The 27,069-nt window shown below is 50.7% G+C and overlaps 2 protein-coding genes across 7 annotated transcripts; both read right to left on the reverse strand.

Moving 5' to 3' along the window:
• Nucleotides 1–11,893: 11,893 nt before the first annotated feature.
• GJA4 (gap junction protein alpha 4) lies at nt 11,894–14,603 on the reverse strand. Of its 2 annotated transcripts, none has more exons than XM_082416083.1 (2): nt 14,504–14,603; nt 11,894–13,403 (listed from the first exon to the last, which is right to left on the reverse strand). In XM_082416083.1, the coding sequence occupies exon 2, from the start codon at nt 13,384–13,386 to the stop codon at nt 12,385–12,387; it is 1,002 nt and encodes a 333-aa protein (XP_082272209.1). In that variant the 5' UTR covers nt 13,387–13,403; nt 14,504–14,603; the 3' UTR covers nt 11,894–12,384. The 2 variants fall into 2 exon arrangements, with proteins under 2 accessions (XP_082272209.1, XP_082272210.1); XM_082416084.1 differs by lacking the exon at nt 14,504–14,603 and adding an exon at nt 13,541–14,451.
• A 7,016-nt stretch (nt 14,604–21,619) lies between these two features.
• On the reverse strand, nt 21,620–26,365 carry GJB3 (gap junction protein beta 3). 5 transcript variants are annotated; one of them, XM_082416181.1, is made up of 3 exons: nt 26,216–26,365; nt 25,719–25,820; nt 21,620–23,259 (listed from the first exon to the last, which is right to left on the reverse strand). In XM_082416181.1, exon 3 carries the CDS (start codon nt 23,223–23,225, stop codon nt 22,413–22,415), a length of 813 nt encoding a protein of 270 aa, XP_082272307.1. In that variant the 5' UTR covers nt 23,226–23,259; nt 25,719–25,820; nt 26,216–26,365; the 3' UTR covers nt 21,620–22,412. The 5 variants fall into 5 exon arrangements, with proteins under 5 accessions (XP_082272307.1, XP_082272303.1, XP_082272304.1 ...); XM_082416177.1 differs by lacking the exon at nt 25,719–25,820 and having other exon boundaries at nt 26,216–26,340; XM_082416178.1 differs by lacking the exon at nt 25,719–25,820 and having other exon boundaries at nt 21,620–23,411; nt 26,216–26,327.
• Nucleotides 26,366–27,069: the final 704 nt, after the last annotated feature.

The raw sequence follows: 27,069 nt of genomic DNA on the forward strand, positions 1-27,069 counted from the left end.
TGGGGTAATTGCAGTGCTCACCTTGTTTATTTCCCTTCAGAGATCATAGCCCTTCACTGCCTATTGCGCAATGTCCAAAGGAGTTATTTCATATATTTTGTCTGTATTTTCTAGTTGTTTATGATGGGAGGAAAATTTTCATAGCAATTAATCCTTTGTGAGTAGAAGCACAATTCTCCATTAGTTTTAAACTTCAATAACTTCTAAAAATTTTCTGTAAGTTTGATTTAGTTTTTTTTCTAAAATGCATGGACATTTATTTCTTAAAAATATCTTTCTTTTTCCCTTTTTTATTCCTTCTATTTTTCTTAGTCATTTAAAACATACTTGTTTGTATAACTTAGCTATTTCCATAATAATATTGGATAATACATCATCCAAAAACTGAGTGGCCTACAACAAAAATCATTTATTCTTATGCATCTGTTTATTGGCTGGGGCAGCTCTGCAGAACTAGGCTAGGTTCAGTTGGGAGCCTCTGGTAGCTGGCATGGCTCTACTTCTCACTGCAGGTCTGTGGTCAGCTCTGCTTCTAGAGTGTTAGTTCAGGGGCAACTGCCACTCAGGGGAAAATCTTCTCATAATGATCGCAGAGGCACAAAAAACAAACAGAAAACTTGAGGTTTCTTAAGGCTTAGTCTGGGGACTGATCTATGGTCACTTCCTCCCCATGCCTCTGGTCAAAACAAGGCATCTAGGCAAGCTCTAAGTTAAGGGGTGTATAAGCACACTCTGCCTACAATGAAACCATAGCAAGGGTGTGGATGCAAGGAAGGATAAGTATTGGGTCAGTAATTCAATCTATAACAATTTGATCTACTGAATCTATCCCATGGTTCAATGATTCGAAGTTTTTGGAGGTCAAATTCTTCTGTATGTTGTTTTTGCTCACCCTTATTCATAGTGCATTACTTTCTTGTGTGTTTTGTAATTTTGTGTTGTGTGTTCGTACATGGTGGTGCTATTTTTATGGGACTTCCATGTGGCTTTGCTTGAGGGAACATTCCTCAAGCATGACTTTCTTTCAATTTCTACCAGGTGCCCTAAGTTTCATTAGCTAAGGACTACTTATTATGTTAATTTCTGAGCTTAGGGGTACCTGGATATTGCAAGGAGAAGAAATTCGAACTCCATACTCATGAGAACAGGTTTGTGGTTATTAAATCTCAAGGGAGGCATTTTTTTTCCTACTAGCACTAGGGCTGAGAGAAAGAAAGTACTGGCTTTATGCAGGAGTCTCAATTCCAGCTCTGCCACAGGTGGGCCCAAAGCCTTGTCTCCTATTCCCACATCATTGTTAAGAGCCAATCCCCTGTTACCAAAAGCAGGACAACAAAAGCAGGACAACAAAAGCATTGGTACCCACATACTCACTTTGATTTTAAGTTTTCCTCCTTAGTTTTGATGTCTCTTTTCAGCTCAGCTCTCCACTTGAAAAGTTGTTTGTAAAATTTTATCCAGCATTTCTGTTTTATATTGCATCGCATCAGCTATATGGTCATTTTGTACAAGCTTTTCTCTTCCCCTGGATTTCTCCTTTCCTGTTCCCCAATCCTTTGGCTGATACCCTCTTATCCTTCAGGCCTCATTTCCTCTGAAACCTCCAGTAAATAAGATATCCCTGTTATTCCCCCTTATAGGGAAATTATTTTCCTTTATAGCATTTATTCACAATTTGTAATCTTATATTTATACGCTTTATTTAACTTCTGTCTCCCCCATTAGACTATTAAGTTCCTTGTAGACAGAGACTAGATGTATTTCATTTTCTACTGATCCCCAGAGCTTAGTACAATGTTTGGAATATGGCAGGCTATTTACTGAGGATAAATATTTGTTGAATGAATAGTCATGATATTTGCAAATACCATATTAAAGTCGTGTATGTGATATTATGTTAGTCAAAATAACTTCCAAGGTGTTCATCAAGTGTGGTTTCCAAAAGCTGGGGAAATATGAATGAGGGAGGGGCTCTAGTGGCCTGCTGTAGAGCTGTATCCTCGACTCTGTTCTGGTCAACATTTTAACCAATGATGGGATGATGACGTCTATGGAGTACGTCAGAGAATTATATAGGCTTTGTCAAGCTCTTGGTTGAAATCAGTATTTGATTAATTATTAATTATTAAAATATTTATGATTAATCTAAACAGAAAAGGAATTTAATTGGGAAGGTATTAGGTAGCTCATAGAATTGACCCAGAAGGCTGAGAACTGGGCTTGAACAAGCTCTAGGGAAGACAAACCCCGCTAAGATCCAACCATGGAAATGGTTTGCTTAGGACTCCTCAGCTAGGGCTGATGTGTCACTGGACACATCCTACCGTTGTTCTTGGATTCAGTAGTCCCTGGGCACTTACCATCTGCTATGGAATGAATGTTTGTGTCCCCCCCCACCCCCCCCCAAAATTTATATGTTGAAACCTTAATCCCGAAGATGATAATATTTGGAGATTGGGCCTTTGAGAGGTGATTAAGTCATGAGTGTGGAACACTTGTGCTGGGATTAGTGAATTTATAAGAAGAGACAGGAGGAGCTTGCTCCCCACCCACTCCCTGCTCCCTGCTACCCTCTCTCTGCCACGTGAAGAAACCAGGGAGAGGGTCCCTACCAGAAACCGACTGTGCTGGCACTCTGACCTCTGACTTCCAGTCTCTAGAACTGTGAGAAACAAATTGTTGTTTAAGCCACCCAGTTTTTTAGTACTTTCATTATAATATAGCAGCCTGAACTAAGACATCATCATACCAGGGGGCTCATCTCTAAGTGCCCTGTGTCTTGGCAGCCCTTCCTGAAGAGTCTTGGGTAGAAACATCTGATTGGCTGAAATTAAGTCATGGGCTCAAGCTCTGCTTGCTAGGTTCCAGGAACGAGGTCCTATCTCCTCACTTCAGCTTCCATGTTGGGAGGTAGACCCTGCCCTCAATTTATCTTAGGACTCCTTCCCCATTGGGAAGAGGTTCAGATGCTTGTTCAGACCCAGCTGCTGACCCCCAGAGAATATAGTTCCCTTATCTGCCTAGGTCTCTGTTTGCCACGTTTCCTCAACCCCTGCTCCAGACTCCAGGGATATAGCTTCCTTTCCTTTTGTGACTCTTACCTGCCTTCCATGCAGCATTTTGGAGTTTTCTTCTCCTAAATTGTCTGTGGATTGGGTAGGTCTCCCCTGCTCTCTACTTCTTCATATCCTATAAATAAGCTCATGGACTTTACTCTTTTGAAAGTGTTCTCTGCTGAGCCCTACTAGAATGTCTGAGTTCAGTTCAGTTAAATTCTATAACCCTGAATGAACCCATTCTCCTGGTTCAAAAAGTGGTTACTCTGTGTGAGAGTTTTCTGATTCTGGGTATTGAGGATGCATACTCCAGGCCCTTAGGGAACTCGTGGGCCAGTGGAGGAGGCCTAGAAAACCAGACTATCAAAATATTTAGTCCAGGTTTCTCTTTTCAAAGCCTTTCAGGTGGGGGCTTCCCTTCTGGCGCAGTGGGTAAGACTCTGTGCTCCCAATGCAGGGGGCCCAGGTTCGATCTCTGGTCAGGGAACTAGATCCTGCATGCATGCCGCAACTAAGAGTTTGCATGCCACAACTAAAGAGCCCACATGCCACAACTAAGGAGCGGGTGAGCCGTATCTAAGGAGCCTGCCTGCGGCAACTAAGACCCAGAGCAACCAAATAAATAAATAAAAAAATAAAAGAGTAATATTCTTCTGGCTGCTTACAGAGACACGAGTAATATTTAAAAACAAACAAACAAAAAAAACCTTTCAGGTGTTGAAATGCTTGGGCTACTTTCATTTTTTGAGGCTCTCACTATATTAAATAGCTAAGAATTGTATAGAGAGAGTTACAAAAATTGTGGTATGTTTCAAATATGTCAATATTGAATGCTTTTTAACACACACACTAAAACACAATTGTATGTGTAACCTCATTTGGAAGTAATGTCAAAACTCCCATTGATGTCGCTGCTGGGTTGGTAGAGTTCTCGGTCTTGGTTGTCCCTCGTTATCTCTACTCCAGGTATGTCTGGCTCTGACACAGCTTGTTGTCATCGCCTCTGTCCTGGAGGCCTCTCTAGAGCCAATCTTGGGAAGCCATCCTGGGCTCCCTGCCTTACTGAGTTCTGTTCTCTGCAGGGACCAACTACTGTAAGGCTGAGAATGGGTCTTCCAGTGGCTAAAACTTGGCTTGTGCACCTGTGGTCCTAACCTAACACCTGCACGTCTCGTCTTGGGAAGCTTTTGGGCCCTGTGCTGGGCTTGGCTTCCTGTGTCTGCCCCTCATTCCCCCTTGTAGAATCCACCCTCTGTCTACCCTCGAGTTTCTGTTTCTGGCTTTAGAGCTCCTCTGGGTCACAGCCAAGCTGGACTGACTGCCGTTCTTTGAGCTCAGGGCATGACCTGGGTAATCAGGTCCCCCCACATGCTCAGGTTCTCTGTGATACTTTGCTCTGCTGCCTCCCCACCTGTGGAGTGGGGTGGAGCAAGGAATATGCCTTTTAGAAATAGCATTTTGCACTTAACAAAGACCCCAAACATACAGATGCAGGAATAAACATAGTCTTCACCAGGAAGGGCCATTTAATTGTATGAAACTCTCAGATTTGCCAGATGAAAAATAAGTCCAATTTATGGAAGCTAGAAGTGGCTAATATTCCGGATGACAGAGTCCAGATTTAAGAGGATGGTTCTTGTCTGAGCAATGGGCTGAAGTGGGCATGATGGAATTTCGCTGGTACAGATGTAAGTCAGATGTGTTATTTTTAATTCCCAAATTCCCAGTTACATAAGCTCATGCTTAGTAATAGCTTAGTGGCAGCCCACATGTAAATGGCTTGGGGGTTTTAGCTGGAAAGCTTTCCAGTTATATTTTACCAAGCTAGCATGACCCTGATTATGAAACGTCTTCACATGGCACACAAAGAAGCCAAAGAACAATTTTACTAAGGCTTTTAGTTGAAGTGTAAGCAAAGTGAGAATATATGGTCTGATGACAAAAGGCTGCTCAAACAATCAAATAGGCAAAATTTTTTTTTGTGGGAAAATATAAATTACTAAGATTCATGAAGAAGAAAATCTGAGTAGACAAATAGTCACTGAGTGACAGTGAAAAAATTTTTAAAGAATGACATAAAGAAGGCATTGAGTCCAACTGGCTTTACAGGCAAATTTGTTCAAACCTTCAAGGAATCATGCTGTTAAAACAATTACAGAGCATATAGTCTACTTTAGTTGATCATCGTCCTGGGTATAGAATTTCTGTTGCAAATCACTTTACTCAGAATTTTGAAGGCTTTGATCCATTTTCGTGTAGCCTCCAGGATTGCTGCAAAGTGTGATGCCATTCTGATTCTTGAGACTGTGTTCTCTCTCTGGGGAAACTTCTAGGCTCATCTCTTTGTCTCAGGTGTTTTGAAAAATTTCAGAGGTGTGGACCTATATTGTCCATTGAGCTGGGCACTTAGTAGCCCTCTCAATCTAAGATTTTCTCTGATTACTTCCACTCCTTTTTTTTTTTTTTTTTCCTGTTCCCCTTTCTAGAACTCCTGTTAATTGGACCTCCTGTACTGGTCCTCTAACTTAAAAAAATTTTTTTTTGTAATGTCTATATTTTTGTCTTTTACTCTATCTTCTGGGGTGATTGCCTAGCTATCTTCCAAAATGTTTATTGAAGTTTTCAATTCTGCTATCATGTTTTTCGTTTTCCAAGAACTTGATTTTGTTGATATTCTCTGCATATTTCTTCTTTAGAGCATCATCTTCTTTTTTCATGGATGCAATACACTCTTTTATCTTTCTGAAGAAAGCAGTGATAGTTAAAAAAAGTTTTATTCTCCATACATAATCTCTATCTCCTCTAGAAAACTTGATTCTGTTTGTTTCAGACTCTTTCACATAAGGCGCTTCCCTCGAATACCTGACATCCTTGGCTGCGCGCTCATATTTGAGAGTGGGTCACTAAAAAGCTGCTCTGAGTGAATGGGTGAGGCTTGGCCATCTAGCTGTCTGTTTTCTTGGGGAACATCTAGTGCCATATCTTTAGCTCTTTTCTTTTGGGTCTGTCAGATTCCACTTAGAAGATTCTTTCAAACACCTGCCTTGAGAATATATACCTGGCTTTGAAGATTCTCAAGAAAAGTAAAAACAATAAAGGGAGAATGTATTCTACCAGACATTAAAATGTGTTACAAAGGCACACTCGTGAAAAGGGTGGTAGTATCATATAATTTGATCGGTTGATGGAATATAATTTTAGGTAGTCCAGAAATAGACTGTTTTATGTATAAAAAGGTAGTATACAGTCAAGATGATATCACAAATTAGTGTAGGAAGGATTAGTCAATAAGTGCTGATGGAATCATTAATTATTGGGGGAAAAATTAGCACCTCAGCTTATATTATATGCTAAAATTAATTTATTTGTTCATGCTTTATTTCATTTAATAATTATTTATTTGTCTCATTATTTTCAAGACAGGTTACAGTATTAAATATCAAAGAGGAAAAATAATCTTAGAAAGTGGGAAACAGTATAAGTATAAAAATATTGTAAAGGAAAAAATTGACAAATTTGACTACATAGAAATTTAAAAGGACAAAATAACACACTGAGAAATTTTTAAAATAACAAATATGCCAGATAAAGAGTTGAAATCTCTCTATAAAGAGGTTACCCAGATTAAACAGAAAGCACCAAAACATGAGCGAAAAATGGGCAAAAAAAATTCACAGAAGAAACGTGTTAAAGACGCATGTGTTAAAATGTTTAGGCTCACTAGTAATCAAGGCTTATGCGTTGAAAGGTGATATATATTTTTTTCTGATTTATAATTAATAAACATGGGAATTGAAATTTTCAATAGTGCTAGCGTGGGTGCTTTGAAACGGGCACTTTCATATGATGCTATTGAATATACAAGACATTTTTACTGGAAAGAAGCTTGTTTCATGTCTAAAATCATCCTGAACAATGAATATATCTATCCCCTTTGTTCGTCAGCTCCTTTCTTCTCCAGCTGTTCCCTCTACCTAGGATGCTCTTCCCCATCTCTTCCCTGGGGCCTGCCTCCTCACCTTTCAGGTGCTGAAGCTCACCTCCTCAAGGAGCCTTCCCTGCCTGCAGTCTTATCGTCTTATCTATCAACCAGCACTCTGGGAGCCAGCTGGGGGGAGATGGCTGAGCGTCTCGCCATTCAGTATATAAATTTCCACTTCATTTCTCCATGATTTTCATGGCGCTCCCACCCTCTACTCGGCGTGGTGTTTCCCCGTCCATCTCTGTTCTATCCTCTCCAGAGAACGAGCTCCCATCGCTCCACAGGGTAGGGGAAGGGTGGTCACCTAGCTGCTCAGAATGGAGGAGGGGACCCATGAGCCCACCGCCTTCAGTCAGCTCTCCTGTTTTCAGCTCCACCTTCTCTCCACCCTCAGAGGTAGCTGAGGCCTTCACTTATGATTTGCTTGTGCTTTTCTGCATTTCTGAATCATCCACAATGGATTACTTTCATAATCAGTAATCCATTAAAAATTTTTTTTTAATTAAAAAAAATTAAATTAAAAAAAATTTTTTTTTTAATTTAAAAAATTTTTAAAATTTTAAATTTCATCCCTTTTGACCCAGTAATTTCACTTCTTGGAATGTCTTTCTTTTAAGGAAATAGGCAATTTGGAAAACTTTTATGTACATTCACATCACAGTACAATTTATAATAGAGGATAATTAGTTGCAAACACTCTGAAAATCCAATATCAGGGTCATGGTTAAGTAGATAATGATAAAGCCATATGATAAAGCCATTAAATGGTGTTTCCTAAGATACTTGATAACATGGCGAAAAGCCTTATGATTTCATGTAAAATTAAAAAAGCAGAATACAAAATTATAGGTACACCTTTACTCTGATTTTATTTAAATACATGGATGGAAGAGTCTGGAAGGAATTACTGCTGAATATTAACAGTTGTTACCCCAAGATGGTGGGATCTCATTGTCTATAATGATCATGCATTATCTTTGTTATCCCCCCCAAATTCTATATATGAAAAAGAGAAGAAAAGAGAAAAGCTAATGTAACCCTAGGTTGCATTAATAGAGGTAGAAGTCTTGAGACAAGAGAGGTGATAATCTGGATTCTGACCACCTGGAGTATCATGTTTAGCACCCAGGGGAGTGTGGCACATGTTAAGAGGAAAGTAGACAAACTGCAGGTTGGCCAGAGACTTCTGGAAATCAGAGTCAGCTGGAGGAACAGGAGAAAAGCAGGCTCAGGACCAGCCTGGTGGCTATCGGTATGTGGCCTGGACGGGAAGGGCAGAACTATTGAGCCTCATGTGACCCTTGAAGTCTGAGCCAGGACTGGTGGGAGAAGCTGTACGGTGGAAAAAGAAGTTCCAACAATCCTGAGATGAGTACCTCTTCCTGCAAACATCAGTAGTCATGCTGACGTTAGTGTGAAAAGGAAATGAAGGACCTCCAGTCAAGGCACTGGAGGTCAGTGGTAAATTCATGAGGTCAGCAACCCAGTGGTCAGTGAGCCAGCATGTTAGATGGGGCAGAAGTTTTGACATCACCCAGCCCACGAGCTTTCTGTTTTGTTTATGTGTGGCCCGTGACGTTCACTGCTCCCATGGGCTGCAGATAAGATGACCTTGGGTTATGAAAAATTCCCAGTGCACTCCACATAACCCCATCCCTTTCTCTTCTACTCAGGAAGGCAATGTGGATTCAAGTGACTGGAATTGACCTTATAGAAATAACCTTGAATCTGTTCTGATTCATGAAAAATAGCACATCGCTTGTGAGCTGCAGATCAACGATTAGTGGCAAGTTATTCCTTGCAATGCTCCTCATGCCTAGTTGCCACATACTTGTTTCTCATCCAGTCCTTTCATTTCACAGTGGTGACACTGAGGCCCAGAGAGGGGAAAGGACCACAGTCAAGTGAGGGGGTGGGGGCGGGGAGGCAGGAGTCAAGCCTCCTACGGCTTTTTCTGTGACCAAGAGTTGCTTGTTACCAACTTGAGTTTTGGTGGTGATGAGGGATAGGCTGGTGGGAGGAAGAAGAATGCGATGGAAGACGTGAGATGTGAATCTGCTGTGTTCCATCCAGGCCACGTCACAAAGGAGATGCCTGAGTACAATATATATTAGCCTTCTCTGGTGAAGACCAGTGCTTGGATGTGAAGTGGGGCCCGTGGGGTGGTGGTATGGGTTGAATTGTGTCCCCCCAAAAGGTATTGCTAACTCCCAGCCACTCAGAATGTGACCTTATATGGAAATAGGATCTTTACACAGGCGAGCAAGTTAAAATGAAGCCATTAGGGTGACGCTAATCCAATAGGAATGGTATCTTTATAAAAAGAAGAAATTTGGACCTAGAGACAGACAGGCACACAGGGAGAATGCCATATGAAGATAAAGGCAGAGATGGGGGTGATTCTGTAAGCTGAGGAATGGCAGGTGTTGCCAGCAACCCATCGTAGGTCAGGAGAGAGGCATGTAACAGATTCTCCCTCACCACCCTCAGAAGGAAACAACCCTGCGGACACCTTGATCTTGGACTTCTGGCCTCCAGAACTGTGAGACAATACATTTCTGTCATTGGAGCCACCCAGTCTGTGGTACTTTGTTATGACAGCCTTAGGAAGTGAATAGGGGTGGGCTGGGGCTTGTAGCCACTCTTCATTTCATAAGTCTTCACCGCACTGCCCCTGCCCTAATCTGTGTGGTCCCATCCCCAATGCACTATCCTCATCCTTAAACCCCCAGCCCATTTGCCCTTGTGTTTGAGTGGCCACCAGTCTAGGACCCAACCCCAGCCTTACCAAAGGCCCAAGTCCCAGCACCAAGCTCAGAGTGGGTGAGCTTTGAGGGAGGGGATGGATGCCCTCCTCACTCACCTAAACCTGTCTTCTCCCACCTTTCCAAGCCAGGACAGGTAGGGGATACCAGAAACACAGGCTCCCAGGCCCCCAGGTTGGGTTGGCTCTAAGAGACCAACCTCTGACCCCACAGATCTGGCCTCTCAGCCTGGCTTGGGGAGAATCCCTTGGAAGGGGACCTAAGCCTCCTGGAGTTACGCCCTTCCAACGTATGAACAGTCTACTTTCTGCCCAGTCTAACTTAATCCCTCACTTCACAGTCAAAGTGAATGCAGGGCTAGGCCCATGGTAAATGAAGAACGTCTCCCCAGCGGTCCTTAGAGACTCACTGGGGAGATGAAATAGGCTCATACCAAGCAGTGATCCAGATTGCCGAAAGGTGGAGATCATCACTGGAGACTGGCTGGAGAAGTGGGGGAGGGCTTCCTAGAGGAGGAAGAACCTATGATAGCCTTGCTGGAGAGGGTGAGCTGAATTTTATTGCATGGCATTAGGAGCCGCGTGCACTCATATACTTTCTCTTGTTTTTATTTCTTGCACCTGTGAGGCAGGCAATATTATCTGCATTTTATAGCTGAGAAAACTCAGACTTGGAGAAGTGAAGTGATTGACTTAAGACTACATGGCTTTATACGTATTACAGGCAGCATTTAATTTGAGGACCCTCTAACATCAAAACTCATCTTACTCTTTCTTCTGCTTCAGGCTCTGCCTTTTCCAGGGTACAGAAGTGTATAAAGGACTGGTGGGGTTTGGAAGTGTGGGGAAGAGGCACTCCAGGCTGGCAAAGGAGCAGGATGAGAACATACCCAGTGAGTTTGGGGAGCTGTGAGGAGGCTGGTCTGATTGGAACTCAGGGATTCAGAGGGAACAATGGGAACCAAAGCTGGAAGAGTGAGGGCTGTAACTTATCAGGCCGAGCATTCAGACTTGATGCGTAAGCAGTGAGTGAGTGAATTCTGGGGTGAAGGATACAGAGCTGGTGTTTTGAAGACCTATCTTGATGGGACAGGGGAAAGTTGCTCACCCGCTATAATGGCTCTCAAGGAGAAGCATGTGGCCACGTGAGATGGACCCCATCCCCTCCTCCAACCCCACCCCCAGATCCCCCTGGGTAGGCGAGGACAACCAGCAGGCAACAGCTTGCCTCCGAGGGCCACTGAGTGTTCCCTCCATCCGGGTCACCTTCCACGTCAGCTCTGTCAACACTGGGCTTATCCTCAGCTGTACTTCCCACATCCTAGGTGGCTCATCAGGCCCTAAGCACCCCCTCAGTCCCCAACGGTTCCCCTCCTCCAGGCCTTTGCACAGTTTTCTGTCCAAATAAGGTGTCCTCTTCCCTCCCCAGCAGACTCCTATTTATCTGTCAAGATCTAGTTCAATTGCTTATTTTTTTTTTCCTGCAACCTTTGTGACTCAGAGGCAAGATTCGATTCCTCCACTGGACCCTGACCGTCCCTTTCACCTCTCTACACTGCCATTGTCTGTTCTCACTGTGTGAGTTTTAGGTGCATGGGGAGGATTTATGATGCAGGTCGTTGAGTTGCTCCTTCTGGTGGGCAGACTAGACAGGGCCAAGGTAGGAGGGGGCAAGTGATCTAAACCTGCCTCCCCAAATACCAAAGGGTGCAGGCCCATTTGAGCTGGACTCTGAAGGGCTTGGCTGGCAGGCAGGCAGGGTGGGGAGCAGTGTCCAGTAAGGAAGCACACTTCAGTAGGGAGTGTGGCCGGGGCACTGGATGGCCATGGGGCAGGATGGGGACAGACTCTGCTTTGGCCACTGATTAACGGGCAGGTTGAGGGGGCTGGTGCTGGGGCATTTCAAAAGGCAGTGTTTAGGACTCAGAGCTGCTGAGAGGCAGTATGTAGGAGTTTGAGGGTTTAAGGTGCTGCCTGGTGTTGGGATTGCTAAGGCCGAAGACAGATTATGCGGGACCAAAAAGGAAGCCTGGGTAAAGCAGCTGTCCTCCCACCCCAGGCACATCATGACAGTATCAATACACACCTCGCTTGTGGTCAAGTCCTGTTTATTTTAGAAGGATAAACAGCAGAACTAGGAAGGAGTGATGAGAACAAGACCCCAGTCCCCTTGACACGGCCAGATCTAGCACAGGCTCTGTCTGTGTGTGGGATCAAGGCTGACCCAGCAGCCTCTACCAGCCTTTTTCTGTGAGGACAGGGTGTGTGGACAACCTGGGCAGAGGTGAATCTTCCACGGGGGTGGGGGTGGAGTAAGTTGTCTCCGAGTCCCTTTGAACACGGTGAAAAAGACCACAGGGCCCAAACACCCTTGGCCAAGAGCACCCCAAGCCGCCTCTGTCTGTGCCTGGGACAAAGCCACATTCTGGAGGGGAAACTATGGTGCCCTCTGGTCACCAGGAAGGCCCCAGGTGTTCAAGAATAACATGCAGTGAGGCCTTCTGGCCAGCAAGCACCTGCTTCCCCAGCCCCAGTCATCTCTGCAGAGTCTTGCACTAAAGGCAGCAAGACTTCCCGGGCTCTTATACATACTGTTTCTTGGAAGCAGAGCTGCTGGGGCGACTGGGGGATTTCCGGCCACTCTGGGGGGGCGGGTCCAGGAAGAGGGGGGGTCTGGAAGAAGCCAGCCTCTCCTCCGTAGTCAGGTTGGCCCAGTTCTGCTCACTGGACGAGAGCCCATTGTAGGTGGGGCATGGCGGGGATGAGGGCCCCTCACCCATGGGGAGGTAGAAGAAGACCTGGTCAGGATACGGCTCCGAGGAGGTGCCCTGGGCTGGGGGCATGTCCTGGCTCTGCCGGGCCCTCATCCCCCGGTTGAGGCAGCGGCACAGCAGGTACGCCAGCTCCAGGAGGTTGAGCACCAGGGAGATGAGTCCAACCACCAGCATGAAGATGATGAAGATAGTCTTCTCCGTGGGGCGTGAGACAAAGCAGTCTACGAGGTAGGGGCAGGGTGAGCGCTGGCACACGAACACAGGCTCCATGGTCCAGCCATAGAGACGCCACTGGCCGTACAGGAAGCCTGCCTCTAGCACACTCTTGCAGAGCACGCTGGCCACATAGGTGCCCATCAGCGCCCCGCGGATCCGCAGGTGACCGTCCTCCGCCACCGAGATCTTGGCCATCTGTCGCTCTATGGCTGCCAGTGCCCGCTCCACGCGTGGGTCCTTGGCCGGCAGTGCCCGCAGCTCCCCCTCTTTCTGCCGCAGCCGCTCCTCGCGCCGAGACAGGTAAATGACGTGGCCCAGGTAGACCAGGGTGGGCGTGCTGACGAAGAGGAACTGCAGCACCCAGTAGCGGATGTGGGAGATGGGGAAGGCCTGGTCGTAGCAGACGTTGGTGCAGCCTGGCTGGGCCGTGTTACACTCGAAATCCGACTGCTCGTCGCCCCACACTGACTCGCCAGCCAGGCCCAGGATGAGGATGCGGAAGATGAAAAGGACCGTCAGCCAGATCTTGCCCACCACGGTCGAGTGCTCCTGGACCTGGTCCAGGAGCTTCTCAAGGAAGCCCCAGTCGCCCATGGCTCCTGGGCCTCCGTCTGCAGGGAGACAGAGGACACTGTCAGCATCCTTCTCAGCTGTCCTAGCAACAGGCCAGCAGGGAGGCCGGCCACACCTATTTTACCTACAGGGAAACTGAGCTCCAGGAGGGGAAGGGACTGGCCTGGGGACTCACACCCAGATCTTTGGATGATGACTACTAAGCTCTGGCAAGGGTACAGCTAGGGTCCCTGTCTAGTCACATCTGTGTCCCTCTTGTTCCCAGCTGCAGTCCCAGGGTGACCACAGCCGAAGGAGGTCTGGATCAAGGTGAGGCTCCTGAGCCTAAGGGAATAGAGAATTTGAGGAACGTATCCAAGGTCACACAGCTGTGCCATGCCCCTCCTCCCTTTTGCCCAGGACAGGCTGTCCCCCCGCAGCGGGGGGCTGTGTGGTGGTGGTGGTATCTTCAGCTTCTCAGGGGGCCCAAAGCCTCAGGTCCCCACTCCCCTCACCATCAGCTCTCACCCAGCTGGCCTCACTCTAGCCTCTGAGTTGATAGTGGGGTGGGTGAAGGCACGCTAGACACTCCAGGCAGCATTCTGCATTAGCTCCACCTGTCAGCGATACTGACCACCTGCCGCTTAAGTACCGACACTTGATCCTGTCCCCTTTCTCCATCCCCTCCCCCTGCCAAAGCTGGTGCTGCCAAATTCTAGACTCTTGAAAGGAACTGTCATAGCAGGGTGGAGGCACAGGCCACAAAGTTCCCAGAACGTCACGGGGAGAGTGGGGGGAGGAAGGTAGGGGAAAGGGGCAGGGGTGGTGCTTCTCCCCAGGAGCAAAGCTGTTTAGAGCCAGGCTCTGGAACCAGACCTGGGTTCAAATCCTGACTCTTCTACAACCTGGGACCTTGGATAAGTGACGACCTCGGAGCACTCCTCTCCTGTAAAATGGAAATGATAACTATTCCTACCGCCTAGGGTTCTAAGGATGCAACCGAAGGAGGCAGGAGCCTGGCTTAGCACAGAGGCTGGCCCAGCAGGCTGGGTGAGCGCGGCCGCGGTGGGTCCCCCAGCAGCCACCCTCAACCCCTGGCACGTGGCAACCTGTCCCTGCCCGCTCGTCAGCTGGCAGGTGGCGCCCCGGCCCAACTCACCGCCTGCCTGCCGGCGGCCCAGGTGGCGGTGGGGACGCGCGTCGGCCGGAGCGGCGCCCGTGGGAGCCCTGCCTGCTGGACGGCGCCTGGCGGCGGGGGCGCCTTAAATAGCACGCGCGGGGCGGGGTGGGGTCAGGAAGCGGCGGGAGGGCGGCGGGCGCTGTTCCGAGCCGAGCGGGGGCGGGACGGGAGGTGCAGGCTCCCTGAAGCCACACTCAAGGAAGGGGCCCGGGAGGTGGCACTGGGGGTCGAGAGGGAAGAGGATGAGAAACCCCTGCTTTCCCTGTCTGCCCTCCGAGGTCTTCAGGCCGGCAGACTCTCCCAGCCTCAGCTTCCTTGGCTGTGGAACAGGTTCTCGCGGAGGGGGTTACGGGGTTGTGAGTTTTCCAGGATGGCTGCATTTGAAAGGATTACAGCCAGGACTTTCTGATCTCAGACAACTGGCCTGAGAGGCTGTGAGGGATGGGCGGGTGGGGATGAGGGTGAGGGGGCCTCCAGGGAAGGGCATCTCCTTGACCCCGGGGGCCTCTTGCCTTTGGTGAGAAGGGAGAAGACCCCTCATTTGTGGGGTGGCCACGGGGTGCCCCGCGCAGTTCCAGGACTTGGTAATCAAGACTCGTTAGGGCATGGGGAACCACACTGGGAGAGAGGGGTTATAATCTGCCCTCCCTGGCATCTGTGGTGGAGCTGGGGTCTCTACCCAGCCCCTGTTCTTGCAGAATTCTCAAACATCCCCACTCCTGGGCAGGCTACACAATCAGAGGGCACTAAGCAGTGCCCATGGACCACCTGAGGCTGGGGCAGTGGTGGCTGGGGGGGCACTCTCCCGACCTTTAGCTTGGATCCCATTCTCATGCCTCTAAATATGGGGTGGGGGGAGACATCCAAAGGAATTAGGGGTGGGCAGAGCCTGCCATTGTTCATTCAGGCATCACCCTGTCTGTGAACACTCGTGTGCTGCAGGCATTGTATGTGGAGCTGGGGACTTGAAAAACCAGCCAGATGTGGTCTCTGGCCTGGGTCTCTCACTGGCTGGAGCAGGAGGCAGGAACTGAGCATATCAGCCCTTGGGTTAGAGTAAATGCACAAAGTTCTCCTGAGAACTACCAGACTCAGGGGGACTTGGTTAGGAACGTTTCCTGGAGGAGACCGCATTAGCCACGTCGACGGACATAATCAACAATCTATAGTAGGAATAGAAAAGAGTTTTATCTGAGCCAAACTGAGGATCCTTGTCCAGGAGATAGCCTCTCAGAGAACTCAGGAATTGCTCTGGGGAAGCATGGTTTTCAGCACAGTTTATATCTTGTCAGAACAAAGAACGTCAAACAAGTCAGGGATACATTCCTTCAAGGTTTCAAGAAAAACAAAAACCAAAAAGCCCCCAACCCCCCAAAACCACAGATCAACAGCACACAGTGAGTCCGTACGGCCTTGGCACCTGGGAAGGGAGTCATCATCGAAGGAGTAGCAGCATTGGCGTCCCAGGAAGGGAGGCGTGATGTGATCTTTATTTGTTTTTTTAAAAATTTTATTTATTTATTTATTTATTTATTTATTTATGGCTGTGTTGGGTCTTCGTTTCTGTGCGAGGGCTTTCTCTAGTTGTGGCAAGCGGGGGCCACTCTTCATCGCGGTGCGCGGGCCTCTCACTATCGCGGCCTCTCTTGTTGCGGAGCACAGACTCCAGACGCGCAGGCTCAGTAGTTGTGGCTCACGGGCTTAGTCGCTTCGTGGCATGTGGGATCTTTCCAGACCAGGGCTCGAATCCGTGTCCCCTGCGTTGGCAGGCAGATTCTCAACCACTGCGCCACCAGGGAAGCCCGTGATCTTTATTTTTAACATGAACATTCTTTACTTCTGGTCAATGCACCCTTTTCTTTAATAATTAAAGCAGATGAACAACGTAGGTTTGATAGGTCACAAACAGGCTGTTTTAGTTAGCATAAAATTTGAATTAACTCATGTACAAGCCAGAATGACTTTCCCATACTGCAATATGTGAAACTTGCTTTCGTCAGCCAGATGGGGTTTGGGGGAGAGCATTCTAGGCAGAAGAACAGCATGAGCAAAGGCCCAAGGACTGGGGGCTGCGAGGTCCTGAGGCTTCACCGGCCTTGGTGGGAGAGGCAGTAGGGCCTAGAAGTTGAGACTTTTCTGTTTATCTCTGTGCCCTTAGGCACGTTGCTTAAACCCCTGTGCCTCAGTTTCTTCCTCTATAGATTGGGGAGGTAATAGTTCCTACTGTATAGGGCTGATGGGAGATCCAATCAAAGCACATAGCATAATATTAGTACACAGAAAGTTTTCCAATGGATGGTGGCTAAAAACATTGTAACAAAACATTTTTGTGACAAAAAGGGTCAGTGGGTTGGTCTTGGTGGGAGCAGAAAGGGCTGAGAGGGAGGGAGCTGGGGTCGGAATGTTGGTGAAGGATAGGGCAGCTAAGGAAAGGGAATGTGGCAGGTGGGGTCCAAGGCCTGGGGCCGGTGTCAGAAAGGTCCTGTGTTTCTCCACAACAGGATTCAATCTTTGGATTCCTGGTGCCCCAGGGTGGGTGCCCCAGGGTCCTGCCTTCAGCCCTCGCAGGAGGACCTCTGGGGCAGCAAGTGTGGTGGGCTCAGCTCAGACCTCAACTTCAGGATCAGGCTAGGCTGGCTTCCCCTTCCAGGACTGTCCCTCAGGGCCATGACGAGCTGAGTCTCCTGGATTTCCAAAGCTGACAAGAAGCCCACGAAATTCTGACCCCTGAGGGCATGAGAACCGAGGTCCCTGGAGGCGGGTTCTCACCACGCCCCCACTGCAGCCTCTGCTCCCAGAGTTCCTCTCCTGTGGCTGGGCCCAGGCCCTCCCAAAGCCTTTCTGATCCCAGCTACTGGGAAGGAGGGAGGAACTGCCCTCACCCTCACCCCTTCCTTAGGGGCTCTGGAGGTCAGAGTTTGAATGATCCCTCCCCTTCCTGGAAAGGATGAGCCGGGGTCAACCAAGACAATCCCACAACCTGGCCATTCCACCTGGGAAACATCCTTAGATCCCCACACCTCCCTCTGTTCCCACTGCCCTGACCCTGTTTAGGCCACCATCTCAGTGGCCTCCCAACTGGTCTCCTGGCTTCCAGCCCAGCCCCACCCTTCCCCAGAAATCAGACCACACACTGCCCTGCTTAAAACCCTTCTGTGGCTCTCCTTTGCCTCCTGGCCTCAGCCACCTTTCCAGCCTCCTCCCTCTTCCCCTTTCACTCAGTGATCCAGCCATACTTGACTCTTGCCTTTGTCCGTGCTGTCCCCTCTGCCTGGGGCACCCTCACATGCTCAGCCCCACAGTCGTTCAGGACTTTGCTCCATGTTCCTTCTCCCAGAAGTCCCCTTGCCGGCCTCCTCTGGATTAGATGAGCCTTTACGTTCTCAGCGGCTCACCTACTGCCCCTGGGTGCGCTGTTTAGTCGTGTTACATACATTCACATTGTTGTGCAACAGATCTCCAGAGCATTTTCATCTTGCAAAACTGAAACTCTATACACATGAAACCATCCCCATTTCCCTTCCCCCCACCCAGGGTGCATTGTTTACTTGTCTTTGTCTTTACCCCCTCCCCTATTAGTCTGTGAGCCCCTTGAGGGCAGGCAGCTGAGTCCTGTTTACACACCCAGCACCTAGCAGGGCCCCAGGCTCATGTACGAATTTATGAATTCAACAAACTATTTACTGAGCCCTGCCTGGTGCTGCGACTCTGTCCTAGACACTGGAAATCAACCAGGAACCAGCAATAACAAAAATCGCTGTCTTGTGGGCTTTACATTCTAGCCGGAGGGAGACAGACAAAATATAGAATGTGTTAGCTGGTGATACCTGTTAGGTGGAGAGTAAAGCAGGAAAGGAGGATCAGGGCGCAGGGGGTGGTGGTTTCAATTTTGAATAGAAGAAGGGAGAAATTCTCATGAAGCAGCTGACCTTTGATGCGGGCCCTGAAGGAAGTGAGGGACCCCTGTGGCTCTCCGGAGGAAAGCACATTCCAGGCAGAGGGAAAGAGAGTGCAAAGGCCCTGAGGCAGGAATGTGCCTGGTGTTTCCTGCTTGAGGGAGAGCAAGGAGGTCAGCGTGACTGAGTGAGGTCAGCAAGGAGAAGAGATGAGAGTTCAGAAAGGGAACAGGTGGGGCAGGTCTTGTAGGCCCCTAAAGGCCAGTGTGAGATGCCTTTGGAGGTTTGGGGCAGAGGAGTGACAGGGCTTGATTTAGGTTTTATGGCATCACCCTGGTTGCTGTGCTGGGAATAGACTGTGGGAGGGGGTGGTGGATGCAGATCTCCCCCTTCAACGGAGGACTCGCTGCCCAGCTGTGCGGAGTCTGGCCAGCTGACAGCCTCCAGTTCTGCTTCAGCTATGCAGGTGGCCAGGCTCTGCTTGGGGTGGCCCCAGGCAATGGCTGAGCCAAGCATGGTCAAGGGTCCAGCCATTTCCATCCAGTGTGGGATTCCTCTCACCGACCATCTTTGTCTAACGGACACAGAGCTCCCACGAACGGGTCTTGTCGCTCGGTCCTGCTTCCTCCCCTTTCCATTCACAGCTGTTCCTCCCCAGCATGCCCTTTGCACTCCTCTCTTTTGCAGCATCTGCTTCCCAGAGTAGGAGCAGGAAGCAGGGAGATTATTGCAGTGATCCAGGTGAGAGATGATGTGGGTGTCTCAGCTCGGACTGCTGTAAAAATACCACAGACTGGGTGGCTTGAACAACAGAACTTTATTTCTCATAGTCCCGGAGGCTGGAAGTCCAAGATCAGGGTGCCAGCCTGGTTGGGCTCTTGGTGAAGGCCCTTTTCCTGGTTTATATCGGGCTGTCTTCTGAGTATGTTTTCACATGGCAGAGAGAGAAAGACCATCCCCCTCGCGTCTCTTCTCATAAGAGCACAAATCCATCCTCCTGACCCCACTTCCCAAAGGCCCCACCTTTTAATAACATCACATTGGAAGTTAGCATTTCAACATATGAATTTTGGGGGAGACACAAACCTTTAGTCCCTACCAAGGGGCTTGGATCAGGGTGATGAATACAAAATAATCTATTTGCCTTGGGCTGCAGAGTGGCTGTCACATCATGCAGTAGATGTGGACTCGGAAGTGTGTATATGAAATCTAAGTCATAATCATAAGCACTGTTGAAGGAGGCTTGCAGTGAATCCTCACGTGATGGGGGGAAGAGGAGGTAGAGGTGTGTACCCTCATAAGAGAAGGCCAGGGGACATGAGATGTGTGCTGGGGACTCTGCATGGTCAACAGTAGCTCAGTACATGCTGGATGGAAAGCGTGAGCGGCACTGCTGGGGACAACTCTCAGGCCAAATGTGGGACGCTTAGGGCTGGAATATTCCCTCGTCTGTGGTCCTGGCCCGCAGCCTGGAGAAGTGGGACCAGGACTGGAGGCTCAGTCCATGCTGGGATAGCTGATGTTGTTCTCTGGTTGCTCTGACCTCAAAGCCATCCTTATCCAGGCAGTGGGAACCGTCCTGGAAGATGCTGGAATGCAAGACAGCAAATAGGTAGAGATCACCCCTCCCTGGGACCTTGGCAACCATCCACTCCAAGCTGGGACTGACACACGAGATGGCCTGGGCAGCAGGCAGAGACTTTCCTAAGCATGGTTGTGCCTGGATATTTACTGGATACGTTAGTGCTAAACTAACATGTTATGACACTGTATCCTTTTATCTCTACAACAATCCTAGGAGTGGATACTGTCCTGAGTGCTGGGCTGAATATGTTCCTTTTGTCCCTCAGATCTGCTCTGTGCCCTGGGAGGCTGACCCCTACTGACTGCCTCAATAGGCTTCTGTGCCCTCTGGTTTCTGGTTGTGTTGGGTCAGTGGGAGCCGCTGGCAGGTGAGTAGGAGATGGTAGAGTGAAGTCATGGTATTTATTTGATTGCTGCGGTTAGATGCATCCTGGCAGCCTTTGTGTGGCAACCCGTCCATTGCTACCCTGGTACTAGCCCCAGGGTACCTTTTATGGGTTTCCTTAATCATGCCTATACCTTCAAAAACAGTCCCTCAAGGAAACTCTCTGAAGTTCCTTGGTTTGAATGTGCCATCTGTTTCCTGCTGAGACCCTGACTGATAAAATTCCCATTGTATTGATGACAAGACTGAGGTTCTGAAAGCCTGCCCAAGGTGCAGCATGGTGAAGCTGTGGTCATGAAGTGGTTAAGCTATGATTTAACCTGGGAGGTGAGTGTCAGCCCAGCACGGGCCCTTTAAACTTGGCTGGCTTATGCACGCCAGTAACGACCACACGTGAGAGCAAAGGTGAACCCCAGCCTGTCCTGTCGACACAATGACCCGTCCTTTCCCTGCCTGCATTGGCTCTTGGCTCACTGCCTCCTGGATTTCTGGCTCCTGGCCTTGGCTTTGATAGATACTAAATGTTCCTCTGGGTGAGTATAGCCTTGCACCCCCTTTTGCTTTCCATCCTGTCCTGGCTTGGATGTTGGTGTTCCCGAAATTTCAGGTCATCCCACAGTGCTGGGAGCGGGGCTGGGATCCACCTGGGGTTGGTTAGTGCAGGAGCTGAGTGTGTCTGTCTCCCCCAGGCTCTGACCTCCTTGGGCTCAGGTCCTATTCCCCTGTGCAGTCCTCGTGTCTGCCAGGGGCCTGGGGTGGAGAAAATGCTCAGGGACAATGGAAGGAGCTGGATAGTGCTTGGGTGAGGCTGGGGCTTCATGCCTTTAGAGGAGCCTGTATTGAGCATACAGGAGTGAGAGTATGAATAACAGGGATTTTGTGTACACAGGGTGGGGATGCACGTTGTGGATGGCGGTGACTGGGTTACAAAGGAGGAAGGAGTGTGGTTTGTCTGCAACCAGAGGTCTGTGACTGTGTGTGCTCAGGGCAGGGCCTCACTATGAAGGGCCAGCGGTGCTGTTGTAGAGGGAGCACAGCGCCCTCTTGTGACCACATCTACAATCACAGCATGTATATCTGTAGGTTCCGCCCCAGATCCCTCCTGGCTCAACCCCAGCCCCAGCCTAAATTCAGCTCCAGCCATGGAGCATTCTCCCCTTCTGAGGGGCTACCTTCTCTGCCCTCAGGGTCTTGTGGGTGGGAGTGTGCGAGAAAAGAAGAGAGTCAACCTGTATAAAAGACAGCCTTTATTGATTTCGAATAAATTGCCTTGGGGATGTTCCTATCAGCACATCCACCTCAAGTCCCTGAGAGTAGGGTCTGAAAGGCTGGCAACAGACTGAGTACACTTGTGGGAGGAAGATGGGAGCAAAGCTGCCTGAGGGTGGAGGAATAAGATGGGAGGGGGGGGTTCCCAAAGGGCAGTGGTGACCCAGAGGATCTCTGGGTGTCTCGAGCCGGGGTTGGTGTCACCAGAGCCTCTGCCTTCTCTTCCCAGGCTCACTCTCAGCCTCCAGACCTCCACTGCTGGGAGGATACTTCCTTTCCATCCCAGGAATCTGGCTGCTTCTCCCGAAGGAGTGAAGATTCCCTTTGGTCTGGTACATCTCACCAGACCCAGGGCAAGCATCTTTCTTTTTGTGGCCTCCAGGCCTCTGCACCTGCTTTTGTCTGCTAGGAAGCACTTCTCACCTCTCTTAAACACTCCTCCCTCAGGGAAGCCTCTCCTGATCATCCCCTCCTGGCTTAGGTGAAGCCCAGCAGAGTCCTCTAAGTGTCCCCTTGCAGGCAGTAGTTAATTCGCTTGTCTTTCTCCCAGGAGGGCTGCCAGTGGGCCTGTGGTGTGACCTATACCAGATAGACAGCACAGTACCCAGCGCTCAAAAAAATCTGCTCAAGGTGAAATTGAATAGCGTAGTGAATTCAGAGTGGGGCCCCGCAGCACCGGGAGGACAGCTCCACCGGCACAATACCTCCCTGCCTGTCCCCAGGGGCAGCCCCACGATCGCTCCCCAGCCCGTGGTCAGATGGGGGTCATGTTGGGTGCCGAAGCACATAGCTTGTCGTCGCCGGAATCCGGGCCCAACTCCCCGGCCTCCACCAGCTTGTGGTGGCAGCGGCAGGTGGAGGCCCGGCTGGCGGAGGACGGGGGGCCGCGGCCCCGGGGGCCGCTCTTTCTGGGAAGGCTTCGCACGACCCTGTGGAAGACGAGGTAGCAGATCTCACAGAAGGTGAGCACGATGCAGACGGCGGAGGCGCCCACCATGAAGTAGGTGAAGAGCTTCTTCTCGGTGGGCCGGGCGATGTAGCAGTCCACGATGTTGGGGCAGGGGGCCACGTTGGCGCACTGGACCAGGCGGGGCATGCTGAAGCCGTACCAGAGAGTGTGCAGCAGGTAGAGGAAGAGGAATTCGATGAGGAGCTTGAAGATGAGGCTGAACAGGTAGGTCCACCAGAGGCCGCCGTGCTTCTTGCCCGCGTTGTCGTACAGCTTGGCGCACTGGTCGCCGTGTTTCTGGCGGTGCCGCCGCTCCCGCTCCTCGCGGTAGGCCACGTGCAGGATAACCAGCAGCGACGGGCACGTGACGAAGATGAGCTGCAGGGCCCAGAGGCGGATGTTGGAGATGGGGAAGAACTCGTCGTAGCAGACGTTGGTGCAGCCCGGCTGCTTGGTGTTGCAGTCGAAGTCCTTCTGCTCGTCCCCCCACACGCGCTCCGCAGCCACCACGTACACCAGCACGCGGAAGACGAACACCACCGACAGCCAGATGCGGCCGAAGGCTGTGGAGTACTTGTTCACCCCGCTCAGTAGGGCCTGGAGCGTCTTCCAGTCCATGGTGCCTGGTGGGGGCGCTGGGGGCCGTGCCCGCCTGACAGGATGGGAAAACCGGTCTGAGAACGAGTAGATGCCATTTATAGAGCATTTACTATGTGCCAGGCGCTGTTCTGAGTTCTCTATGTGGATGGATTCGTTTGATCATCCCAACGACCCTATGAGATCAGGACTGTTATTCTTCCTAAGCTACAGAGAGGAAACAGGCACAGAGAGGCTAAGTAACCTGCCCAAAGTCACAGAGCTATATGCCGGAAGGAAGGGAATGTGCATTTGCTGATAATAACAGTTATTATTTATTGAGCATTTACAATGAGCCAGGCAAGGAGCTAAATACTTTATGTGCTGGATCTCATTTAATCCTTATAAGGACCTTGTGAGGTAGACACTATTATGCTTCTCATTGACAGATGAAGAAACTGATAATCAAATGAGAAAATGATTGCAAAGCACTCAGTACACAGTAAGTGCTCAATAAATGCTGGCTATCCATTGTGAAATCTAGAGTGGTCAAGTCACTCATTTAAAACTAGAATTGAATTCAAGGCTGGGCTGTCCACCGCCTCCTCTCCATTTCTCTGCTGGATGCCTGCGCCAGACCAGGTTCTCAAAACTTACCTCATTGATGCCTCGCTATCATCCTGTGAAGTTGGGGTGATGAACCCCAGATAGGAAACTGGGGCTTGGAGAGGGGAAATAATCTCCCCAAGGTCCCACAGGCAGTGGGTGGTGAAGTTGGGAGACCAATTCAGGTTGGGGGGCGTGCATGGAGAGGGTAATGGTCTGGTTCCTGGAGACACCAGATCCAGGAAAAATCTAGGGACACCCCCCTTCCCTGTGCCAGAACCTGGGGGAGCCCCAGACACACCAGCAATCCGGGATGCCGGAGCTTTGTGGGGGGGAGTCATGCTTTGTTCAGGTCCCCAGATCACACATCTTCCTCCCAGTCCTGGAATGACTCAGAGGGTGTGGACAGGTGGGTCTGCCTGAGTGCACCTAGTGTCTACATGCTGCAAAGGGTGTTGGGAGCATGTGCCTCTCCGTGTGTACGTGTGGGCTTGTGTGCACACGTGAGTGCTCCTGGAGCTGCTCTGTGACTCTGAGCATGCATGCTGACTGAGGGTCCACCCCTGCATCACCACTTCTCACCCCTCCACCGCCACCCCCTGCTCCAAACTGCAATCACCCTTGCTGGTATTATGACCAAAGCCTCCTGGCTGGCCTTCAAGTGTCTGCTCCTGTGCCCGCAGAGTCCATTAAATTGAATCATGTCACTCCCTTGTTTAAAACTTTCTACTAGCTTCTCATTACACTTAGAATAAAACCCCAGGTTCTACATTCTCACCCTACTCTCCTACACTCTCCACCTGCCTCTCTGCTCGGGCCGCAATGGGGGCCTCTGGGGCTTTGTAATTATTCCTGCTGCCTAGAATGCTCTTCCTCCAGAAACTTGCATGGCTGCATCCTTCTCATTACTGAGGCCTCTGCTAAAATATCCTCTTCTTAGAGGCCACCCTAGATTACCCTGGATCTGGAAGCCCCTGCCCTCCCCGTCACTCTGCTCCTGTCCCCTTTATTTTCTTCCCAGAATTTAATTACCAGTGGGAATTAAAGTATTTGTTTAGGGCTTCCCTGGTGGCACAGTGGTTGAGAATCTGCCTGCCAATGCAGGGGACACGGGTTCGAGCCCTGGTCTGGGAAGATCCCACATGCCACGGAGCAACTGGGCCAGTGAGCCACAATTACTGAGCTTGCGCGTCTGGAGCCTGTGCTCCGCAACAAGAGAGGCCGCGACAGTGAGAGGCCGCGACAGTGAGAGGCCGCGACAGTGAGAGGCCCGTGCACCACGATGAAGAGTGGCCCCCGCTCTTCGCTAGAGAAAGCCCTCGCACAGAGACGAAGACCCAACACAGCCATAAATAAATAAATAAAATTTAAAAAAAAGTATTTGTTTAATCCTCTACCTCTGCATTTTCACGAACTTCTGTTTCACAAGGGCGATTATTTTATATGCGCTGGCAGCAGCATACAGTAACATACTTAGAATAAAAAAAAAGTCTCCCTCAACTCTGCTCCTTCTAAGACCTGTCCTTTGGGGAGGGGCGGTGGGATGTGTACTGAGGGTGGAGTCACATCTGGATTCAAGCCTCAGCTCTACCCCTTCTACCTGGGTGACTTCCAAGTTTTCCTAATCTCTTTGACCTTCTTTCCTTATCTCTAAAGGGAAATAATTCCTACTTTCTTGAGCTGTGGTAAGAGTCGTAAAAGACCATTCCCTCCCCAGCCTGCCACTCCCCTGGCGAGAGTTCAAGAAGACTGAAGTGGAGGTTGGAACCCTGTCTGCCAGCCCAGGAGGAGAGGGGCCCTGACAGGTGCTTCCACCTGAGCCTTCTCAGGGCGGCCCACCTGGGGGCTGCCCCCTCCTGGGCCCCCACCTTCCACCTTCTAGTCCTGTCTGCCCAGTCCTGCCTAACACACCCTAGGGACGCGACTCACCGGCAAAGAATTTCCCTCCAAGCCCGGGCCCGGGACTGGTGGAGCCGGTTCTGGTCCCCTTTGCGGTCCCCCAGCAGCAGCTCCCAGCTATCCGCTTTTCCCCTGCCCGGGGACCAAGGCGCGCCCAGCTTTCGCCGCCACTCCACAGTGCCGGCCGGCCCCCTACTCGGGGCAGAACTCCCCTCCCCTCTCCACCCCCCACCCCAGCCGTCCCCAGCACCAAGTTTCCATCCATTCCAGGCAGCTTGGGAGCCTGCCGACGGGGGAGGGGGTTGTCCGGGAACCTTCAGCAGCTGGAGCCCCCTCCCCGCCCAGAACCGAGGGGTGAGAAGGCAGGTGGGGAGTGGGGTGGGGCTAGTTCCCTAGACCTCCTCCCATCCCCTCACCTGCCAGTCTCAGCCTGGCCCGAAGGCAGGATCAAGCCCCCTCCCCGCCCGGGGTCGCTGGAGAGCGCTCAGCGGCCGTGGGCGCGGGGTGGGGAGGCGCCCCGCACTCACCAGCAGCGGCGCAGCCAGCGGGGGGCCGGGACCCCGCGTCCTCGAGGCCCGCAGCGGAGGCGAGCGGGGCGGGAGCCGCGTCTCTGCAGTGGCGGCGAGGCGCGGGGCGGCAGGCACAGCCGGGGGCGGCGTGGAGGAGGGAGGGTCAGGGGAGGAGCTCGGGAGCCGCCCACCGCAGAGGGTCGGGTTTTAGTCCCGACGCTGTCACTCGTTCCCCCGGCAACCTTCTCCCGGGCTTGACGCCCGTCTGAGCCTCGGCTTCTTCTTCATGTGTGAAACGGGGGCATCCGTGGCCCTGGGCAGGGCTGTGGCAAAGGGTCCGATGAGATTCGGAGCGTGAAGCGCGCTAAACTTTTAAGTGTCAAGTGGTCCCCGGACGGACTGCAATCGGGACTCGCCCACGTGCGTTACCACGGGTACTGTGTCCGCGCCCTGCGGGTCACGGTCCCCGCCTGGCGCTGGGTCTCGACCACTCCCGGAGGCTGCCCTCCCCGCGTAGGTGCGTGGCTCAGGCTCCGCGTCCTGGAATGGGCATGGGCACGTTGGAGAACCAGGGTGGGGGGCAGACCCTGTGCCCGCAGCAGGAAGGGGCACTGCGCCTGGAAAGGAGATGGGGGGATCCTTTGTCCCGGGTTGAGGGCCGGATGGGGGGAGGCCGTTGCCTGGAGTTACTGCAGGGGGCAAATCCCGTGTGCGGTGTGGGGCGGGGGTAAGAGAGAGGTGAGGGAGCGGAGCCTTCGCTTTAGACCCCCTGCGGAGGGAGGCGGGGCCTGCGGCTGGGCTGGGCTGGGCTCTGGGGACAAGGGTCTTATTTACTAGTGTGCCACGACTAAGAACGTAATGAGAGCCCCGGG

This window comes from Balaenoptera physalus (genome assembly GCF_965194825.1).
Source record: "Balaenoptera physalus genome assembly, chromosome: 1".
NCBI lineage: Eukaryota > Metazoa > Chordata > Mammalia > Artiodactyla > Balaenopteridae > Balaenoptera > Balaenoptera physalus.

Excerpts from the sequence above, each read along its gene's own strand:
- GJB3 (XM_082416181.1), bottom strand. The coding sequence starts at position 23,225 with ATGGACTGGAAGACGCTCCAGGCCCTACTGAGCGGGGTGAACAAGTAC.
- GJA4 (XM_082416083.1), bottom strand. The coding sequence starts at position 13,386 with ATGGGCGACTGGGGCTTCCTTGAGAAGCTCCTGGACCAGGTCCAGGAG.